This window comes from Plectropomus leopardus, chromosome 10, assembly GCF_026936395.1.
Source record: "Plectropomus leopardus strain MGB_pleo_1.0 chromosome 10, ASM2693639v1, whole genome shotgun sequence".
In the NCBI taxonomy this organism is placed as follows: domain Eukaryota; kingdom Metazoa; phylum Chordata; class Actinopteri; order Perciformes; family Serranidae; genus Plectropomus; species Plectropomus leopardus.
The window spans coordinates 16,234,210-16,255,400 of record NC_142185.1 but is presented as its reverse complement, the minus strand read 5'-3'; the positions used below and the strand labels follow the sequence as shown (position 1 = coordinate 16,255,400).

The following is a 21,191-nucleotide window of genomic DNA, read 5'->3' as shown; positions in this document are numbered from 1 at the left end:
AAAGCAGGCTTGTTTTGTGTAATAACATTTCATTACAGTGGATACTGAATTATAAGCCTAAATCAAAATCAGTTTGTACACTGTCACTGTACATGGACCATTTCTGCAGAACCGACATGACCTAGTGGAATAAAAGGCAATCCTCTTTATGTCTTTGCTCACACACTTCAGATTATTTTGCAAAAAAGTACACATACAAATATTTTAAAAGAGTTCCTGGTAACACAATACTGTGCACACTTCACAGGAAAAACAGCGGTGGATATGTTTGTATAGTAGTTGACCGATGTGACTCATGCACGTCCCTTGAATTGGAACAAACACATTTCCATGATTGCCAACTTTAATAACAGTTAAGCCTGGATAACACCTGTCTTTTCACTGTTTTACCATTCCAAATCTTCACCATTGTCTCAGCATGTATGCTTGATTGCACACCATTCTTGCCAAGCATTCAGAGTAGCAAAACTAATTTGTCCACTAACATAATACATGTTGTTTTCACTAAATGGAGGAGAAATCAAATCCAGCTGGTTCTAAAATCGTGCATGAAAACATGAATTTAGAAGCCAATTTACTGTATAAAACCTCAGGCAAAAACTTTAAAAGAAGATATATCAGTGATGTAAATGCACTGACAGAATATGGATCATATGTCTGTTGTTCTATTCATGACGTACCTTCTCCCGTGCTTCTGTTGTTAGTAACAACTGTTTCCATACTCTTTTAATGCTTTTGAAACAGATCCTGTCCTGGTTGTTCAACCTTCGTCATTGCGGCTCCACAGCAGCCTTGGAAATGAAAGAGACAGATGTGGCCATTTTAAAGACCTTCTGCTCCTTGTCTGTTGAACAGTGGTACAGCTTCTCACTGCTGATGGCTCGCCATCTCAACATGGAGAAACTCATCTACAGAGTAAGGTTGCATTCATATTAGAAGGTAGAAGGTAGATTTATTTATTAAACAAAGTTTAAAAAATTAAATTACATTTGTCCTTGATCCCGCTACATCTTTGGAGTTGAAGGATGAGTTGATAAAATCAGCAGCTACTGTGAAGATTCCATCCGGTGGCTTGGACATGTTGCTGCTGATGTCATCATTCAATTACTGCAGTGCATTTTTTGAATTTGCATCAAAGTTTTGAGTCCTTTTGGCTGCCAGCAAGGTCCGTCCGTCCAGTGCAACAGCTTGGTCCAGGATGTTTGGGGTTAACCATGGCTTTGTGAAGATGTGTGCAGAGCAGTCTCTGATTCCCCATTGCTGAGTGAGCCCCGCCCTGATGCTGGTTCTCCTCCCACTCTTCATCTGGCGCTTTCCATTTCGTTTCTGCCCCCTGGTCTGACTGGCCGCTTGGTGTATGCCGTTGGTTGAGATCCTCTCATGGTCTGCTGCATCTAGTCCGAACTCCAAATAACTTTTCTTGATGTTGATAAGTGCTTCTCTATCAGAGAAAAGTTGTGCCTCAGCACAAGGGGTCATGGAGTCGAAAAAATAGCAAAATATAACAAAATATAGCAATAAAATAGCAAGGATTTGAGGAGCTACTGGCTGCTGCTTCTGTGCTGCCGTTGTCATAGCAACACTGAGTCTTTCGTCAAAAGAAAAATAATGTGTTAAATTTTCTTCAGAAGTCAATGTGTTTTTCTTTACTTGTAAAACATACCGGAAAATGTGAGAATGTGGTGATCTCTTCAGTCATGGCTAAATGGCCAAAGAAACTGTTTCTGTTGGGCAGTCAGAAAACAAGTCTATGCTTCAGTGTGTTTGTTTGAGGAACATGTGAGACAGAAAAATGCTTTTGGACAAGAAGATGTTTGATTACTAGACAAAGCTCTGCCTCACTCGCACATTTCAAAGCATGTATTTCATAATTGATGTTTTTACATTTGATCTGTCCATCCCAAAAACTAATGTAGTTACCTATGTACAGTCTTTAAAAAAAACATGTCTACAGGTTTCTTGAAAAGTCCTCTTTTCTGTTTCAAGTGCAGCATTTTATTTGTTAATCCATAAAAAGGTCATTTGAATGATTTTTATCCTGGGATTTCTTTAAATTTACTGATTTGGGTTTTGAAAAGCCTTTTGATTCAAAATTCAAATTCCCGCAGTCATAGATAAAAAAGTAGCATGCTTAAACCTTGCTGGTGTGGAGTCCTTTCAACACAGTAAAAATCAAGCTGCAGTTGAAACTCTTACAGTAAATAGCCGTGCCTGTTTCATACATTTATACATAACTACTCCAATATATGTTGGAAGGACATAAAACGTATTTTTTTTTTAAACTTTAATCACTGATTTGTTGATTTCCAGCTGTATTTAAAGCTACTGCAATCAACATTTTTATGATAAGAATGGATCAAACAACTGATTGTAATGTAAAAGGCATCGCTGATAAAGATGAACCAACAGAAAATTAGATGAACTTAGTTCTGTTAAGCTTTTAGCATGTTTCAGTTAATTGTTATTTTTACTTTTTATGGCCAGCATCTTACCTGTTGTAGTTTGCTTAAATGCTCTTGTCAGTTTATAGATGCAGTTGGCAGTTTTCAGTGAAAAAGCTCTCAAAAACCAACTATCCACTGTCTGTTCAGCTCCAAGCAGCAAGTTAGCAACGTGGTGTATGTTTTGTTGCAAATGCTGCAGTATGCTCAAAAGAAAAATATGTTCATTGGAAATATGAACTTGTTGGATGTAAAGACTACAGAGGAAATAAAAAGTAAGAGTCACAGTGACAAAGTTTAAACTATAGAAACATGTCTGAATGTTGGTTCCTGTCTTTCAGGTGGTGTTGAGTGAAGAAATACAGAGTCTGGTGGGAATCATGATCCAGATGGCTAAGGTTCTAACCAACATGATGGACACGATTCTTCCTGCCATCGATCAGCTTCACAACTACATGGACTCCATCCAAAACCTAAACCTGGCTTCTGAACAGGAATTTGACCAAGTATGTTGTCTTTGCCTCTGTACAGCGCTTTGCCCATAATTTATGTGTCTATGTTTATGTGATCACTTAACCAAAAATATAAAAAATAATAAGGAATGCAAACATTTCAGTGGTCAAAAAAACTCCTTTGAGCATACTGCAAACACAAAACAAGAACAGGCAACATCAAATTGTTTTGCCTAGGCTTGTTTTGAATGTTTTTTGGGGCCTTTTTGAGGATATTACATTTGCATGACAAATCATCTATTTTAAATACATGACAATCATAAAGTATTAAAAGTTTTAAACCTTCTTTTCCCAGATGGCAAAAGGACGGAAGGCCCAAATGTCTAGCAAAGCTACATTTGTCACCCTGTCTCGAGCGTTGTGTAGTAAAGGTATCGTGGCTCTGCTTGGAATCTCCAAACTCCCTGCGATGCCGGACTCTGACTCATACTTCCCCGACGACCACAGGCAGGAGATGATCGAGAGGTTCAAGATTCCACAAAACGCCTGTATGTTCGTAGGAGGAAAAATTTGGGGCTTTTGCAAAAGAATTGTTATTGTCAGTGAAGTTGTCCTTCTTAACTGTATGTTCGGTCTTCAATTCCCTTTTGATAGAAAGCATTTATGTTAAGTATTATGTTATCTCTTTTCATTGAAGTAATAAAACAGCCAAAAAATATAGACAATCAAAAAGAACTTGGTTTATAAAGTAGAGATTCTGTTGATGTTCGCAGCCTACGTCACACTGTTGGAAGTAACAGAGTAGAGTAACCCACCCCCCTAACTATTTGTCCTGACGTGAATTTGAAAATGTGTGGACACTTCCAGTATAGTTTAGTTTGCTCACTTCACAATTCATAAAGCAATAAGGATTAAAGGATAAGGCTTGTGGTGATATTTTTCCTATCATCAGCAAATCCAATTAACAGACCCAAATTACAAATTCACTGATCCTACCATCCTGTATTGTTGGAATGACATATCTGTGACCATTGTGAAAGATTATACAGTAGTGTTAGGGATGAATGGGCTGTGGCATGAGTGCTAAAGACAGTGTAGAGAAAGCATTCAGAGACTGATTTTGTTGGTCTTTTCATGGGGTTTGTTGACAATGTGAAAAATATCAAATAACACCAGTTAAAACATGATCCCTTAAACTCTAAATATTTTAACAGAAAAACTAGATAGCTGTTGGACATTTGAATCATTTCACCCTTGTGATTACTGTTTTTTTAATTGTTCTTGTCTTTCGTCCTTGTGAAGCTCCCTTCTGTATGAATATGTACCTGGATATGGTAAACACCACAGGAGGAGCCATCGCCTGGGCCTTCCTCAAACCAATGCTGATGGGAGAAATTCTTTATACCCCTGACACACCCGTCACCAGGGCCATAATGAAGAAGGTATACAGTTCATACCCAAACATGTTATAGCCAACTTGTCTCGGGTTTAGCATATTCATTACCTTTTATAAACTCAATGTTTTAAATTAGGAGTCTGGAAGCTTTTTTTATATAAAGTGTCACTTCTAAAATTTCTTGTTAATCAGTGTGCCATATCAATATAATGTAAATCCTTTGCTCCTCAAAATGCTCCATGTAACTATGGTCATGTATTCACCTTTTGCTGTTTGAGACATTGCTTTTAAGCAGCACAGTGCCTCCTTTACAGTGAAATCAGAGCATCTTGCTATGACCGCCAAACGCAGCATGTCATTTACATTCATGCTCTCATCCAGTGCAATGCTAAAGCCGAAAACTCTCTGTTTGTGTGTGTGTGTGTGTGTATGTGTGTGTCTTTCCCTTTGTGTAATTCTGTGTTTCCCCTTTTTAAATCTGGATCTTGTTGCAGGTTCATGAACTGGTAGAACTTACCATGATTTCTTTTTTTCCTCAGCAGTAGTTTGAGGAGTTTGAGTCACAGGGTAATAATTGATCTGTCAATCTGACAAGAGCTAATCAGGTCAGATTGATGGATGTGAAAGGCAGCTGCTGCAGAGGGAGTGAAAGCAAACTTTTAGACCCAGCACAATATACGGTCAACTTTCATTGTGCCTGGTGTTCTGCTGCTCCATCTGTACCCAGAGTAGGCACACGTAGGCTACAATGAATAACCAAACCAAAAAGTAGGCTGTATACATTGCCAAAGCACTCCTAATAAGTACTCCAGCTCCAGAAACACAAACTCCTGGTGGCAGCTGTTGTTATTGTGGCGGGCCCCAAGTAAATGACTGTGTGAGAAACCCTGCACTTCTCGACTCATCAACCTATTGCTTTTATGCCATATGTTAACCCTTTGAAACCTGGATTGAAATTAGTTTTCTTGTGCTGCCCTCAGAGGCCGTTCACAAGTTTTAAAACCTTTGAACCTGAGCAAATTGGTTTGATTTGAAAAAAATCAAAATCAAAGTCAGTGAGCAACTTGGCATTAGATATAAAAATGAGTAAATTTAAAAAACATTTACTATAAAAGCCGGGAAATTTTTCCAGAAAATTATAGTTACAATTGCAATAATTACATATTTTAATGTTACTCAGTTGTTATTATAAGTATTGATATTATTTTACGTTTTTTTCCCTCCTTACCTTTTAAAGAAATCCAAAGGGTTAAGCTACAGTGTTCAAATGGTGGTATGTGTAACCAGGGTTGCTGACCTCTGTTCCAAATCCTCCGAAATCTCTCCTCTAACTTTGCTACACTTTTACAGATATTTCTTGTCGCTGCTATTTCTGCCTCTTCTAGGCGTTAGTTACCTGTGCAATGTTTATGCAACCCTGGCTGGCATGTAGTAAAAAAGAAATATAGAGGCTGTACACATATTTGCATGCACCATCATATTCTACAGTGGTTCTATTTTGTGCAAGTTTGACTTTGTTTTTAGTATACTGCTGCCTTCACAGAATGAAAGACAGACAGACAGACAGACACACACGCGCACACACACTCACTCAAACACAGCAGGTTGTGAAATCTTGCTGATACCTAGAGATATCACATGTTCTCGTCCTTGTCCTCTCCTTGTCTAGGCCAACGCCACGTTGCAGGTGTTTGCAGATCTAAGAAAGCACTCAGAGGACTGGATTGATTCTTCCAACTACATCATAAAGTCTGCTGAACTACTCAGCCACACGTTGCCAATGCTGCAGGTGTGAAAACTCCTCTATATCTAATTATCCTAGCTGGCTCGCTATCATGTGAAATTCTGTAGATAAACTTTGCAGTGGTCTGCGACGAGTTGCAGCAGCCGAATCTTGATGTTGTGCATCGTCTCTCTTACTCTCTCTCTCTCTCTCTCTCTCCCTCTCCCTCCTCCCTCCTATCAGAATTCCCTCGGCAATTCCTTTGTTGAGAATTTCATTGAGATGCAGACAGACATCAATGTCGGCAGAATGAAGGAGACGCTCAGCAACTTCTGTGAGTGAGCATTTGAAGGTCTTACTTTTGTAAGCTGCAGATACCAGGCTTACCTTTATATTCCTAGCTCACTTATTGCCTATAAAATATCCACGCTGTCAGAAAATAGGGCTGCTCCTCAGGTTTACAGGAAGCATTACACTCATTTTAACATGAATTTCTTGGGGCGTCTCCCCTTGATATGATTATACATGTCAGTCATTTCCTCCACAAGGTCTGACTTTGACGTACAGGTATTTAATTAGATTACCTTGTATTGTCAGACCATATATCTGTCTTGGTTACCACATAACATAACGGGGCATGACACTAAACAGACACAACAAATGTCATTATTTTAATTTGGCTTTAGAGCAGTCAAATATGAAGTTGCTCTAACCCTGTCAGGAAATTTCTAAATGTGTTTTTTTTCTTCCAAAGCTAACATGACGGTCATGCTGGAGAAAAACAAACACATAATGAATCAGATCACCACCTTGTCCACCCTGATGGTGAACCTGTCCTCCTGCATCAAGTTTGACCGTTACCGTGGCTACAACTCTGCCGACCAGCTTAACAGTGCAGCTGAGGACCTCGCCAAAAACCGCAATCTCTATGCAAGTGAGTAAATATTGAGTGTAATAGGTGAACTTTATGTAAAATAAGCTGACTCATTCTGTCATCCAGGTTTATTTGGATAGAGAAGTACGCATCCACGGCCTGCTACGATCTCTGATACTGATTCATCTTCCCCCTTATACTAAACTTTATTTTGTGGGTAAATAATCAGTTTCATGACTATAAGCCATAAACTGCATATAAAGATAAACAACGCGTCTCCTACTTTCCACGCTATACAAAAATGAAGCCAAAATATCCCAGATACTGTTATTGCCATCTTGTGCTGGTGACGCAGAGCTGGAGCCAGAGTCTGCACAATAGTGATCTTGAAGGAACTTAAGATCACTCAACACCCATCTGAACAATCACAAGCAGTGCCTTTGATCGTGAGCACATGGCTTGACACGCACCGCTGTCAATGAGGATGATATATCCCATTTTTATAGCATCAAATGACCAGTGGTGGAAGAAGTATGCAGAATCTTTACTTAAGTAAAAGTACTAATACCACCCTGTGAAAATACTTTGTTTCAAGAAAAAGTCCTGCACTGGAAATGTAACCTAAGAAAAAGTAAGTAAGTATAATCAGGAAAATATACTGTATCTATTAAAAGGGAAAGTATCCAAACCAGAAAAAATCTTTAAAAAAACAAATCTAAATGATAAAATAAAAACTGAAAAGAAAATAAATAAATAATATAAAAAACACCCCAAAACTTAAAGTTGTAGAAAGAAAAAAAAACACCCCACCCCCAAATAATTAAATTGTTTAGAAAAAAAAGACAAAAAAAGCAAAACAAAAAAAAAAAATAAATATATATAAAAAAATAATATAAAATATATAAAAATAGTAGAAAACCTTCCAAAACCTCAAATTATTTTAAAAAATGGCAAAAAGACTTACATTTTTATCAAAGAGGCTGGTAATTAATTTTTTGTCTGAATTTATTGACTGGTTGATTAATTAGCAGCAGACAGACATCTCTGTGTCTGTCTGCTGCTGTGCGTTAATAAGCAGTATTAAGTACTTATCGGTGAGTGCTGACTTCTTTTTATTGTGATTTTAAGGTTGGCACCCAAAACACTTTAAAAAGGATTTTTGAGTGAGCACGCCACTTCTTTAGTTTTGCCCATGTCCCATTCGCTACCATAAAGGGGGCTTGGTTTATGACATATACTGCAGCCAGCAGGGGAAAACCGCAATATTTTGGCTTCACTTTAAAGAAGCTGACATGTCGTCCGTCTTTAAATACAGTCTATGGTGTAAGCCCAGCCTTTGACAGAGGCTGGCAGCTTCAAAGGTACATTCAGCATCCACCTCATTAAGCATATACTCATTTACATAATTTTAATCTGTGGTGCTTCCTCCAAAGGGGTCTTCTCCGTTGATAATGAGTTGAGGTGAGGACACTTGCAGGAGATCTGACTCTGCAACAGTTTATCTAGGGCAAGGAACATAAAAGCTAGTCTGGTTTTTGAATTTTGTCCTCAAGTACAAAGTGGGTATACTGAGATGATTAAATCTGTCTTCAAGGTGTCATCTTCAAGCTTCCCAAAGATGAGGACTCATCCAGGAAGCGTAGGGACAGTTTTTCCTCCTCCACATCCTCCCTTCCTCCCAATGTCAGCTACACTATCCGCATGCATATGGACAACGTCATGCGCACTGACAAAGTCCGAGACCCCATTTATGTGAAGGACAACCACATCTGGTCCCAGCAGGCGCTACGCTACAACCGGGGCTTTATCTACCTGCAGGAGAACATCGAGCGGGCTATCATCGAGACCCAGACTGGACAGAGGGTTACAGAGCTGGCCGTCCAGCTGCAGCCCTTCTCCTACCCCTGCAGCTACCGGGATGAGTGAGTTGCCTGAATGCATTGATTCACTGTCACACACATACATGCAAGCACAAACATGTAGTATGAACAGTAAGGATGCTTGCATAGAAATGTGAAAGTATCTATAGTGTATCTGAGGGGGAGTACAGTCATTGATGTGGAATAATGCATGCTTTCTCATTATTCATTTGCCACTTGGGATTGACAGTAAGTAGTCATTCACAGGGACTTTCACATTATAACTAGCATGGAACCATGTGCATGAATATTCACTCGTATTCATTATTGTGCATTCATTTTTGAAGACCATACAAGCATACACTCAAACAGCCTTTAGGCTCTTCAGGAACACCACTCATCTCTGCAGTATCCATCCAATTCAAAACATGGGGCTTTAACTTGTGCATCGATACATTATATTGTTTCCAATAAATCATGCCTGACCGTTATGCCTGTGTTTGTGCTTGGCCTCGAGTGCTGATATCTCATCTAAGAAGGACCAATGGGTCTCTGGCTGGCTGCCTCTGGCCAACTATAAGATATGATGAGCTTCGCCTCTAGATCGTTCTGAGTTATTACTCAGCAACACAATTTCAGACACAAGCTGTGAAATATAGCAATGTTGTATGAAAAACAGCAACACTAAATTCCTATGCATCAGGCTTCAGAAATGATTTTTGGTCAAAATATTTAAAAAAAAACACAGAGGCATTTATTTTGCGTAAATAATAAGAGGATCAGAGCACAGCTGCCAACAATCTCCAAACACTACTTCGATATTGCTCTTCCACTCTGCATGTCTGTCTCTCTGTCAGAGACTGAATGACAGGCCTTTTAATGTGCTGTTGTTGACAGTGATTGGAGGTTAGGTTTTCTTAGAAATTTGACTGACAGTTGACATCTCTGTATTCCCCAGGTACCTGGAGGCCATTGCTTTTGTCTTCCCACTCATGTTGATGATAGCCTGGGTGCTGTTTGTGGCTGATTTTGTGAAGAAGCTGGTGCATGAGAGAGAGCTGAGGCTGCATGAGGTAGCATTTTTTTATTTCACATGAAAAATGATCAAACTTGCTACTGTATTTGCATTGAACACTGACGTCTTCGTTTCTAACATGCCCTGTAATGTTACTTTCCATTTCTTTTCTTGTAATTGTTTTTGTTTCTATTCAAATAGATACACTTACATTCATTGACAAATAGCGGTGTAATGGGTACACAGAATTGTACCTTGACTGTGGCTCAGGAGATAGAGCAGGTTGGGGAAAATTGGTGGTTCAATCCCTGGCCCCTCCAGTCCGCATGTTGAAATATCCCTGGGCAAGATACTGATCCCCAATCTGCTCAGTTTTTTGTCTCATTCTGCTAATTAACTCACATTTACTTGATGCTGTCCTAAATAAAATGTTTCCCCATACGTGCCTGACTTAAGTTGAACAATGTTGACACAAACCATTGTCCGCTGAGCTTGACTATCTCGGCTGACCAGGTTTAACTGACCAGCATGCAACAGTTGATAGACAGGAACTAGTGCACCGCCAAACCTTTTCAGGGAAAACTCAAACTCCAGAAATTGACTGTTTGAGTCTGTGTGAGTAGTAGACATAAACAGACTGTTTTGACTGTTTGGGTCACAAGGCATATTGAACATATATGTCAAATACAGAACTGAACGTCCTGTACGGAAAGGTTCAGGAAAAATACACATACTGTTACATCACGACTGACATATTCAAACTGTTTCTAATGAACAGTTGGCTGTAGGATAAGCAGAGCCTTCCTCTCTGAGTTTTCAACACAACAAATGTGAACTTTTCCTCACTCTGTACCTCCAGGTTTATTCTCTGCTGTAAACATTCATATGCACCTGTGGCAAGCAAACACAAAAAATGTATTGTTTACCGACATTCCTGTATATTACCATCTATTGATATTCATGCTTTTCCCACAGTACATGAAAATGATGGGAGTTAACCCGGCCAGCCACTTCTTCGCCTGGTTCCTGGAGTGTGCCTTCTACTTGGTGGTGACCATCTTCATCCTTACGCTGGTGCTGAAGTATGGCCGCATTCTGCCCCAGAGTGATGGCTTCCTCCTTTTCTTGTACCTCTGCGACTATGGTTTGAGCATTCTGGCCTTCAGTTACCTGGTCAGCTCCTTCTTTGACCAGACCTACATCGCTGCCCTGAGTGGCAGTCTCCTTTACATCCTGTGCTTCTTCCCCTTCATTGTTGTCATGGCTGTGGAGACAAATCTCACCTTTTCCCAGAAGAGCGCCCTGGTGAGACACCTCTGACCCCCCTCTGTCATGACTCACATATGTTAAACTAGTACTTCTATGATATGTGTAATATATTTAAACAGCAAATGTTGTTATTTGCTCTGGAAAATACTAAGAATTGAAAGGAGAGATAAGGAACCCAGAGGACGATATAATGGCATTTCATCCTATTCCAAAATGTTATTTACTCAATCCACTGTAGAAAACAATTTTACTACCATTATGATTCAAAATATATTAGTGCAGCCTCAAAAAGGCAGTTACTTCATGAAATAGTCAGAGTAAACAATGGCTTTTGCCTCCAGTTGTTTTCGATGGTGAGGTTTTGTTTTATTTTTCATTTTGACATACAAGTAGCAACACAGTAGAGCATAAACTGACAGTTTACAAATGTTTTTGTTTGCAAAGCAGTTTTCTTGCCTTCTTATGCACACATAAATTGTGCACATTGACGTAGTATATACTTCAGTCATTTATTATTTTTTTATTTTGGTGCTTTTTGCCTGATATAATCATTAATTGGAGGTCAGACATAACATCACTGCATACATCAAAAGCCTTTTTTGCCTTGAACAAAAGCACATTGCAAAAGGCTTTTGAAGTATATCACTTCGCAGGACACAAAGTTGAAGAGCACAGAGGAGAGGAATTACCATACAGAACGGCATCATCTAAAAACAGAAGATATACCTTTGTGATGTTCTGTTTTTTTTTGCTGTTCCTGTTTCTGTATCCTGTCTAATTTGTCTCCCATGTTCATACAGGGATTGTTTTCCCCGACCTGTTTCAGTTATGCTAGTCAATACGTCTCTCGGTATGAAGCCCAAGGAGAAGGTATGGGCATGTAAACATCTGACTTGCATCAAATATGATCTCTTTGACGCTACTTTAGTCAGAGGGAAGCAAATTAAATCTTCTTTTGGCTTATTCAGGCATTCAGTGGAGCAACTCTTACACCTCGCCAATAGCTGGAGACACAGCTTCATTCGGTTGGCTGTGCTGGTTGATGCTCATCGACTCTGTACTCTACTTTGTCATCGGGGGGTACATCCGCATGGTATTCCCAGGTAAACTGTAAAATCAGAGAAGTCTTAAAAAACTCGAGGAAACTGGTCTTGATGGACATCCATCCACAGAATTCCAGTAATGATTCAAAGATTTTTGTATGCTGATTTGCTGTTCAAATGAAAGTGTGAACAGCACAATAGCTCTCATCAGCCTGCCATTAGGAATTACCAACAGGAGGACAACATTTTCCAAACTCATATCCACAACCACTCCAGTACCCTCATCACCCACACATCCAAAGCTCTAATTCCAACACGGGCAATTTCAAATAAGCTCTCAGCCATTAGCCTTGCAGTGACAGAGATGGAGTCTCTAACAACCATTTCCAAATCCAGTGTTATAGACCTCCTCAGGCCATGCTGTGGTTTGCATATATATACTCAAAATGATTACAGAGCACAAAAGGTCAAGTCAGTTATTTCAAAACACAGCGACTCTTTTCCTACTAAGACTGTGACAGTTATTGTTCACCTTTTATCTTAAAACAAAAAAAAAAGAGAGAAAACATGCCTGAAATGGATGATTGGACAAAATTAAAATCCAACACTGATTGAATGAATTACTGCAGGGTGTTAAGGTGTTGTTATTTCATAGTAAAATCAATGTTTCTCTTAAAGTTTATGCTTTAGAGAATCCAAGCAAATGCAGCAGTTTGTCAATTGCTGGGTAAACTCATCTCTTAAATACATTTCATGTAATGATGAGAAATCTTTTTTTTTTTTTTTACCCTTCAGGAAAGTATGGGATCCCTGCCCCATGGTACTTCCCCTTCAAAGCCTCCTTCTGGTCTGACCTGTGCTGCTGCGTTAAATCAAAGAGTAAGGTGGGCAGAGGACTCCTCTTCTCCAACATCATGCAGAAAAACCAGCCTGTCTTCTCTGACGACAAGGGAAAAGGTATAGGGGAAGAAATGACATTTTACTATCTTGTGGCAGATAACAATAAGAAATGCTGTCTCCTCTGGTGTTGTGTTTTGAAGGAAGAACATGATGTCTTTCCTCTCTTGTCATTTTTTTTCTAAGCCTGATACCATATTTACATTTTACCCTCGCTCTTCATTTAATTCCTGTCCCCTTTGAGACTGATTTACAGGCTGCTTCTGTCTCTATGTTTCTCTCAGACCAGAGCACTCTTTCCTCTCAGGCTGGTGAGGATTTCTCAGAGCTCCCAGTGGGCGTTGCCCTTCATGGCCTCAGCAAGATATACGGTGACCAAGTAGCTATTCAAAACCTTAATGTTTCCTTCTACGAGGGACATGTCACCTCACTGCTTGGTCACAATGGAGCCGGCAAGACCACCACCATGTATGTGCGGCACCATTTTTCTCTGTTTTCACTGTATCAGCATGTCCTAAGATGAATACAAAATATATTTTGACAATTCATTTACTGTATGAGGTGTCTTTTAAATTTGATTTGTGCATCCTTTTAATCAACAGGCCCTTTTAAAGGGTCTGCTGCTGACAGCGAGATTGTTTTGTCCAAATCTGGCACAGCAAATGCCCCGTAGTAGAGATTAGCCTGACAGGTCTTCATCAACTGGAGCACTTACATTTACATTTTAAATGTGACTAATTTCGCTGATGCTCTCATCCAGAGCAACACACAATGAGTGCATCAGCAGAATAAGTTCAACAATGTTAAAAACAACCTAAACTAAGAGGCAATCTCATGTCCTACAATATTCCAGGGACCAATAAATCATAATTTAAAAGGAATGTGCTGGGAAGAAAGTACAAAATATAGCTAATGGGACAAAAAAAACAAAGGGTATTTTCAACATTTAATGCCCTGGGTAGCAAATATGAGCAGAAATACTTGGAAAAACAGGTCAACTATATATATAAATTATATACTTTTTGTCCAATTATGAAGCATGAAATAACAAAAAGAAAAAATTCTCAAAGATAATCATAAATAATTCTACATGCGCTGTTAATTTAGAATTAATTTAAATCAAGTCAGTAATGTCACTCACATAATAAATGATCGTTCCTTGTGCTTAGGTCTCTCCTGACTGGCCTTTTTGCACCATCTTCGGGCTCCATTGAGGTGTACGGCAAAGACATGCAGACCAACACTGATGACGTTCGCCGAGAGCTAGGAGTGTGCATGCAATACGACGTCCTCTTTGACCACATGACTGCCAAGGAGCACCTGCTGCTGTACGGTCAGATTAAGGCCCCACAGTGGTCCCGCAAAGAGCTGCACGAACAAGTCAACACGTGAGTGACCAATCATCCAGTATGGGGAGCATGCTCAATATCATGATACACTGAAGGAAAATGCTTTTGTGCAAATGCTAATGTCTTTGAGATGACGTCTGGGGTTTTGCAATGCATAGCAGTGCCATTTGATATATTTTATGGCCTGATTTTTTTAAAGACATCATGGAAAGGTATCTATAGTTCAGCTCACGGCATGTTTCACCAATAAAAAAGTAAATTTCGATAGGGGTTATGAGAGTTTAACAGTGAAACGTAGACATTGCTTAACACCAGTGACTGGACTACAAGGTTATTTAAAAAGAAAAGAGAAATCTATTACAGATATATGTAGGCCTTGATGCTGGAAGGACAGAATAATTGGTATTCTCAAAATAAGCCCCCAGTTTAGCATCTGAAGAGCTGTAAAATGTATCAGACTCTTCTATAACCATGAAACGCAGGGCGAGAGTGCTGCTCAGCTCTGAGCTTGCTCGGACAAATTTAGAACAATATTTTTCCCCTGTTTCAAGATTACATGTTCTTGAAGAATTTAATTTTTTTTCTCTCGGATAAGCTTACGGGAGCAAGCATCAGAGAAATCATTTTTCATTCTATGGCATCATTAAGCTATGGGTTGAACCCCCAATTGCATCATGAGACTATTTCTGGAGGGTCTCTGCATAACAAGAGGAGCAGTAATCAGCCTGGAATTAAAGGCAAGAAACAGTACCTCTCCATTTATTCCTGTGGTTCAGAAACCCCCGCTGGGTAACTGATGGAGCTGATGGAAGTTTAAACTCAGAAAGTGAGTTGTAATGCAAAGAAAAAGTATGTTAACATGAAGTTGATGTTAAATGATTTTCATTGACTCCCCTACCAGGATCCTTGAGGAGACAGACATGTATGCTCACAGGCACAAGCGAGTGGGCACCCTGTCAGGCGGCATGAGGCGGAAGCTGTCAATCTCCATCGCCTTCATAGGAGGCTCTCGCTTAGTGGTACTGGATGAACCCACCACAGGAGTCGATCCCTGTTCCAGGCGCAACATCTGGGACATCGTTATCCAGAACAAGCAACGTGGGTCTCTTACACACACGCACACACGCACGCACGCACACACACACACACACACACACACACCCCCACAATTTTCATGGTCTAATCAAAATAAAACTACACAAGTCAGCTTTCTCCATTATAAGCATGAATGAAACCGTTCCAGGCTCACCAGTGAGCACATACATATGTACATGAGAACAACACTATTGCAGGGAAGTCACAGGCCCCACTCTCTCTGGAGGAGATGAATACACTTTTTTTAATGCTTGTTATGCAAAGCATTCTGTCATATTTTCATTTAGTTGAATGTAGGTCTTAAGGTTATTGTGTAAGGACAAATTTTATGTATGGTAAAGAGAGCTATTTGTTTTCCAAACTAGTTCAATGTATCTGTATGTTAAATGTATCCGTCTTTGAAAATTGACAGTTTTGGAGGAAATATTTGGAAATGTATATTGACTTTATTTGATAGACATAGAGATAGATGCATTTTGGATGTTAGAAGGTTCTGACCTTTGCTGGGGGGAAATTTAAATGACTGGACCTCTCTGAATTTTATTTGAATACCCCTGGAGTAGATGCCCTCTAACCACAAGCTTAAGATTTAAGCTAGAAATCTAGAATAAATATTCACATAAATCTGAAATACTAACAGTCAAAGTAGCGCTTCCCAAAAACATAGTCGAGCAAACTTTTTCACGCCTTAATATCGTCTCACCTTGACTACTGCAATTTATTATGTACTTACCTCAATCATGCAGCAATTACCCGTCTACAGTTGGTGCATAATGCATCAGCAAAGCTTCTGACAAACACTATGCAGAGAGCAAATCTCACCAGCACTTGCTGAATTACATTGATTCCCTATTTGTTTTAGAATTCAGTTTCCTGATTTTGTTGATTACTTTTTAAGCCCCCCATGGTTTGTCTCTGCTATATATTTATGATCTTGTAACTCACCATTCTGCACCAAGATCCCAAACCAAATGTTGTGACAAGTTCCACAGTTGAAGCTTAGGAGAAAGGGAGTTCATGCTTTTGTGGAGCAACCTCCCCTTCAGCACCATGCCAAATCAACAAGTCTGTGTCTCATTTTTGAAAAAAATTTAAAAACCTGCCCGTGTTGGCTATGATTTTTAAAACGTATTACTTCAATGGTTTTATGTAGTTCTTTTATGTTTTGTTTTGTTTTCACTGTCCCCAAAGTTCTCTTTGTATTTTAGGATTTTATGTGCTCCTGTGAAGCACCTTGTAACTCTGGTTTTTAAAGGTATAGAAATAAAGTTTATGTACGTCACTTTGTAACATTCAAAGCTATTCAGTGTAGGGGGTTTCCATAAAGAACTAGTATGACATTTAACAGTTACACATTAAATGTGTAAATGATCACATTGCATCATGTTCATACTATCAGACACGGACAACAATAAAGGGGATCGATATATATTTTTTATTATTAGTCTCGTCCTTGTACAGACACAGAAATTCACATTCTAAAGTGCTCACACTCACATGGCACAGACATTGCAAACTCTCACATTACTGAAGACGCCTACCCCCCCTGGAGTCGCCCCTTGAGGGCTTTCCTCTGCTCAGACTTTTGACTTTAAATTTAGCATATAATTAATCTAAAAGAAATCCAGTATTTTTTTCCGGAGGCTGTCTTAGGGTAGCAGCAGCAATGGCAGGGAGGCTGCTAAATGTCATATAATTGTAGCTGAGGAAAAATATCCTGTGTAATTGGCCCTGTCTCTGATGTTAGTGCCAAGGGAGTCTATTTCAAAATAAACTTTATGCATTGGTTCCTTTTTGTGCACCTGCTTCTCTGATTATTTGTATATGCACAAGGTAGCTTGTATGCATAGATTGTATAGAAGAAGTGGAAGTAGCCACCCAAAAGTGACCACATTTATATTAGAGAGTGGAGCTTGGGAGTATAGCATTGTTACACCTCGATCCTAATGGACAGTTCTCTGTGGTGGCAACTTGTCAATCACAAGGTAGCCAGCCCTAAAGCATACCCTGTTTAATTGTCCGTTTGTCACTAAATAGGACTCATATTTACAAAATGAACCTCTTGCTGATTGAAGAAGACTTGAAATTAGCAATTTATACCTGAGATCATTAGAAAAATGTGTACTGTGATAATGAATCAAGTGACAAATATGGTCATTTTATTCATTCTGACTTCCTTTTGCAACCTGTGGAGTCGCCCCCTGCTGTCCATTAGAACCAATGCAGCTATATGGTACTTCTGCCTTGGCTTCACTCTTCAGACCTGAAGACTCTGTCACTTCTTTTATACAGTTGATGCTCATGTGTGACTTTTGTCTCTGTGATGTCTGGTTGTTTATTTTGGACGTGCATTGCCGGCAGCTACACTTAGGTAGTAATATTTAGTCTTCTAAGAATTACTGTATGCCTGTGTTGTTTATGTCTTTTGAAACTTTAAAACTCCTATCAATTTTTTTCTGATTAGCTTGATGGTAAACATAAACTCACTGTGCGCATTTCACTGACATCAAATCACAAGTCCCTAAATATTCATACAGTTTCTTTTAGTTAAGAAAAGGGTTAAGAAGTGGTTTTGTAATGCGTAAACAAGTAATTCAGATTGTTATATGTGTGTGTCCTGTCAGATCGCACTGTCATCATGTCCACCCACCACCTGGATGAGGCTGAAGTACTGAGCGACCGCATTGCCTTCCTAGAGAGAGGTGGATTAAAATGCTGCGGATCCCCCTTCCACCTGAAGGACAAGCTGGGTCAAGGCTACAAACTCACTCTCACCAAGAAGGTATTCAACCTCATATTCAGTTAGTCACCACATTTTGGACACTTTTGAACTGGTCAAATAATTCAAGGTTCCCAGTGCACTATCTTTACCCTTTAGCATAAAGTGAATATTACATGAATGTAGGACACAGGCTTTATCTTAGAGGTTAGAAAGTAACATATCACTGATGCACTTTACTCAGACTTTTTCTTAACAATCTTGGACAAAGCACAGCCAGCATAAATTGTACGTGTTCCCAATGGAGCCGGCCTGCTCATGTTTAAATAAATTCTAGGTTTTATTTCTGCCACATTGGACACTGGAGCTGCACAATACATATTGCAATAGTGTGATTTGTATCTGATACATTGGAAAAACTGCTAAACGGGCTAAATCCAACACAAATAAAGCTCTGCTGACTGCTGCAAACTGGCTTAGACTTTTTTCAGCACACTATATCTTCAACTGCTTTCCTAATGCAACAATTGAAAGCTCTTTTTCTGAAATCTTGCCGAATACAGTGTACGATATAGTCCTATATGGTTTCCTATATGCCTGTTAACTATTTCGGCCAAACCTAAAGTTCTGTGTTTGGCTGTCTCCTACATCTGTTTCAGGTCGTATCCAATGCTCTCTATATGCACTGAAAGTCAGACATGTATGATGTTAGCAGGGGAGCATAGAATATTTTAAAGGTTTACTATGCAGGTATTGTCAGTTACTGTTTGTAAACACAGCGTTCAAACTTGGCCTGTCCTCTCTGCACTGCTTGCACAGCAAGCTACTACTGTAGAAACGCCACATGTATTGTAATGAAAAGGCCAGGACTTTTGCAAGCTAACTGAGCTAACAGCTGGCACAGTCAAACAGAAAAATCACCCAACGTCTTTCTCCAACCTCGCCTTTAGTGCTCGCCAGTCCGCAGCTTTTTCTGCGCTTTATCTGTGATTTTAGTAGCTCCCTCTTGGATGTCTGCTGCTACTTCACAATCGCTACCATTTTATAAAGTCATAACCTTTGCTGTGCATTGTTGTTTTTGGCTGTGACTTACTTGCCAATTGATGTACCTAACTCAGCAAAGTCAGAAAAAAATACAGGCAGAGGGCAGAGTCAGAGAGGTATAACTTTTGTTTGAGTCTATACAGAGGCGGTCCTGGGTAGTTTTGCGCCCTGGGCGAACCCCCACCCCCCCCCCCCCCCCCCCCAAAAAAAGTCATCCATTAACATCGTATTATCTAAGCATAATGCCTCAAATTTTAATAGTTGCTAGTACAGCAAAGCTAAAAACCAAATAGAGTCGCCTTTTGGGCTAAGTAGCAGCATATTAGCAAGAGGATAATAAATAGCGTATAAGCTACTGTTTCATTACGTACAATTAACGTCACTCGACCTGCATACCTTTTATCTTTTGAGCGTTTCTCCTCTTCTTCTTTCCCTTTCTTTCTGAACTGGACATCTGATGGTTTCTTTGGTCTTTTGTCCAGGATACACCCTTGACTCAATTTAACATCATCACCTTTTCCCTCCGTCAAACGCCCATGTGGTGATGTTCAGCATATTCCAACATGCTCTTATGTTGAAAGGACTGCAACAGGAAGTAGTTATGTGCGGAAGCTCTGTATTGCGTATTGAGAGTTATGCAGACGCTTGACGGATTTAATGCGGTCAGACATTAAAGTGAGTTCCAGTAAAAACCCGACAGTTGTGGCAGTTTTTACATTTTCACATAGCGCAATAAATGTAAAAGTATCTATGTTAATTTGAAAATGAAAATGAAATACAATTTATTTGGAAGCAGCTGGGATCATAACAGGTCAGTCTATCCCTCACCCCCCTCCTTGCTTTTCCTCTGAGAGTTAAACTCAGCCTGCTCTCAGCCTCTGCAGTTGTGAGTTGATCGCCCTCCTGTCTCCCTGCTGCCTTTTCTTCTGACGCACACAACCTGTAGACATGACTCTCAGCAGAAAGTTGACATGATAGTAAGGGCGCCCCGCACCTACTCCACTAACGTGACGTGGAAATGAGCGGTAGAAAACTTGCGATTTTTATTTATTTATTTATTTATTTTGCGGGTGCTCGTGCGCCCCCAAATAGATTGTGCCCTAGGCAGTCGCCCACATTGCCCATAGCAAAAACCGTCCCTGAGTCTATACATTGGATTTTTTTAATCCTGCACAGTATACCTTTAAGCCACTTGCAGTTGATTTATAACTGTGCAAAGTAAATTGGTGAAATCCTGAGAACAAAGATGTTGTAACCTGTTCCTGCTTTTCTGTCTGCAGATGCAGAACCTAGAATCTGAGCCTATTGACAATGCTGAAATGAAGGCCTTCATCCAAGCTCATGTACCGGACGCACGACTGAAGGAGGCCCAAGGCGGCGATCTGGTCTACTCACTGCCCCCCTTCACCTCATCCAACGCCTCCTCATACCGCTCCCTTCTGACCGCGCTGGACTCCAACCTGGACGCCCTGCAGCTGGGGGGCTATGGCATCTCTGACACCACCCTAGAAGAGGTGAGCTCAAACACACCCACGCACAAAAACACAGGTTCAGACTGCAGACATAGTGGAGAAAATAACTTAATAACTTAATAGATTAAAATAGCTATAAAAAATAGCTTAAATGCTGAGGTACATTTAAATATATCCTGTATAAAAACATTCTAGTGATCATATTGACATGTAAGCATAATTACCAAGTGTCAAAGTATACTTACAGTCTCATTTATAAGCACAGATGCCAGTGTTTCTGTTTTTTTATCTGCGTAGGTGTTCCTCCAGTTGACTCATGGAAACACAGAAGCTGGGGCTGAGGACACCCCCCTGTCTATCTCAGAGACAATTTCTGAGACTGATTCCATTGACAGTTTTTCTTCAGATTCCTGTGGAAGCATCCCCAACTTTGGTGACAAGATCAGTGAGTAAAAGGATGCATGTAGGAAAATTTTGCATGAAGTTTTTATTATCCATATCGTAGCAGTTATACAATAACTACTTTTTGTGCAGTGACATCAA

General features: G+C 39.8%; 1 protein-coding gene across 1 annotated transcript in view; it reads left to right on the top strand.

Annotated features, from left to right (window-relative positions):
* Positions 1-21,191, top strand: part of abca12 (ATP binding cassette subfamily A member 12) — an 81,071-nt gene that overhangs the window by 35,268 nt on the left and 24,612 nt on the right. Inside the window, exons 33-51 of the mRNA XM_042494168.2 lie at positions 745-915; positions 2,783-2,947; positions 3,249-3,441; positions 4,196-4,335; positions 5,959-6,078; positions 6,256-6,346; positions 6,767-6,946; positions 8,481-8,808; positions 9,704-9,818; positions 10,736-11,065; positions 11,830-11,899; positions 11,998-12,132; positions 12,868-13,029; positions 13,254-13,437; positions 14,139-14,357; positions 15,220-15,416; positions 18,038-18,195; positions 20,457-20,690; positions 20,946-21,093. Of these exons, the coding sequence (XP_042350102.2) occupies positions 745-915; positions 2,783-2,947; positions 3,249-3,441; positions 4,196-4,335; positions 5,959-6,078; positions 6,256-6,346; positions 6,767-6,946; positions 8,481-8,808; positions 9,704-9,818; positions 10,736-11,065; positions 11,830-11,899; positions 11,998-12,132; positions 12,868-13,029; positions 13,254-13,437; positions 14,139-14,357; positions 15,220-15,416; positions 18,038-18,195; positions 20,457-20,690; positions 20,946-21,093 (3,340 nt within the window). The remainder of the gene's footprint in view (positions 1-744; positions 916-2,782; positions 2,948-3,248; positions 3,442-4,195; positions 4,336-5,958; positions 6,079-6,255; positions 6,347-6,766; positions 6,947-8,480; positions 8,809-9,703; positions 9,819-10,735; positions 11,066-11,829; positions 11,900-11,997; positions 12,133-12,867; positions 13,030-13,253; positions 13,438-14,138; positions 14,358-15,219; positions 15,417-18,037; positions 18,196-20,456; positions 20,691-20,945; positions 21,094-21,191) is intronic.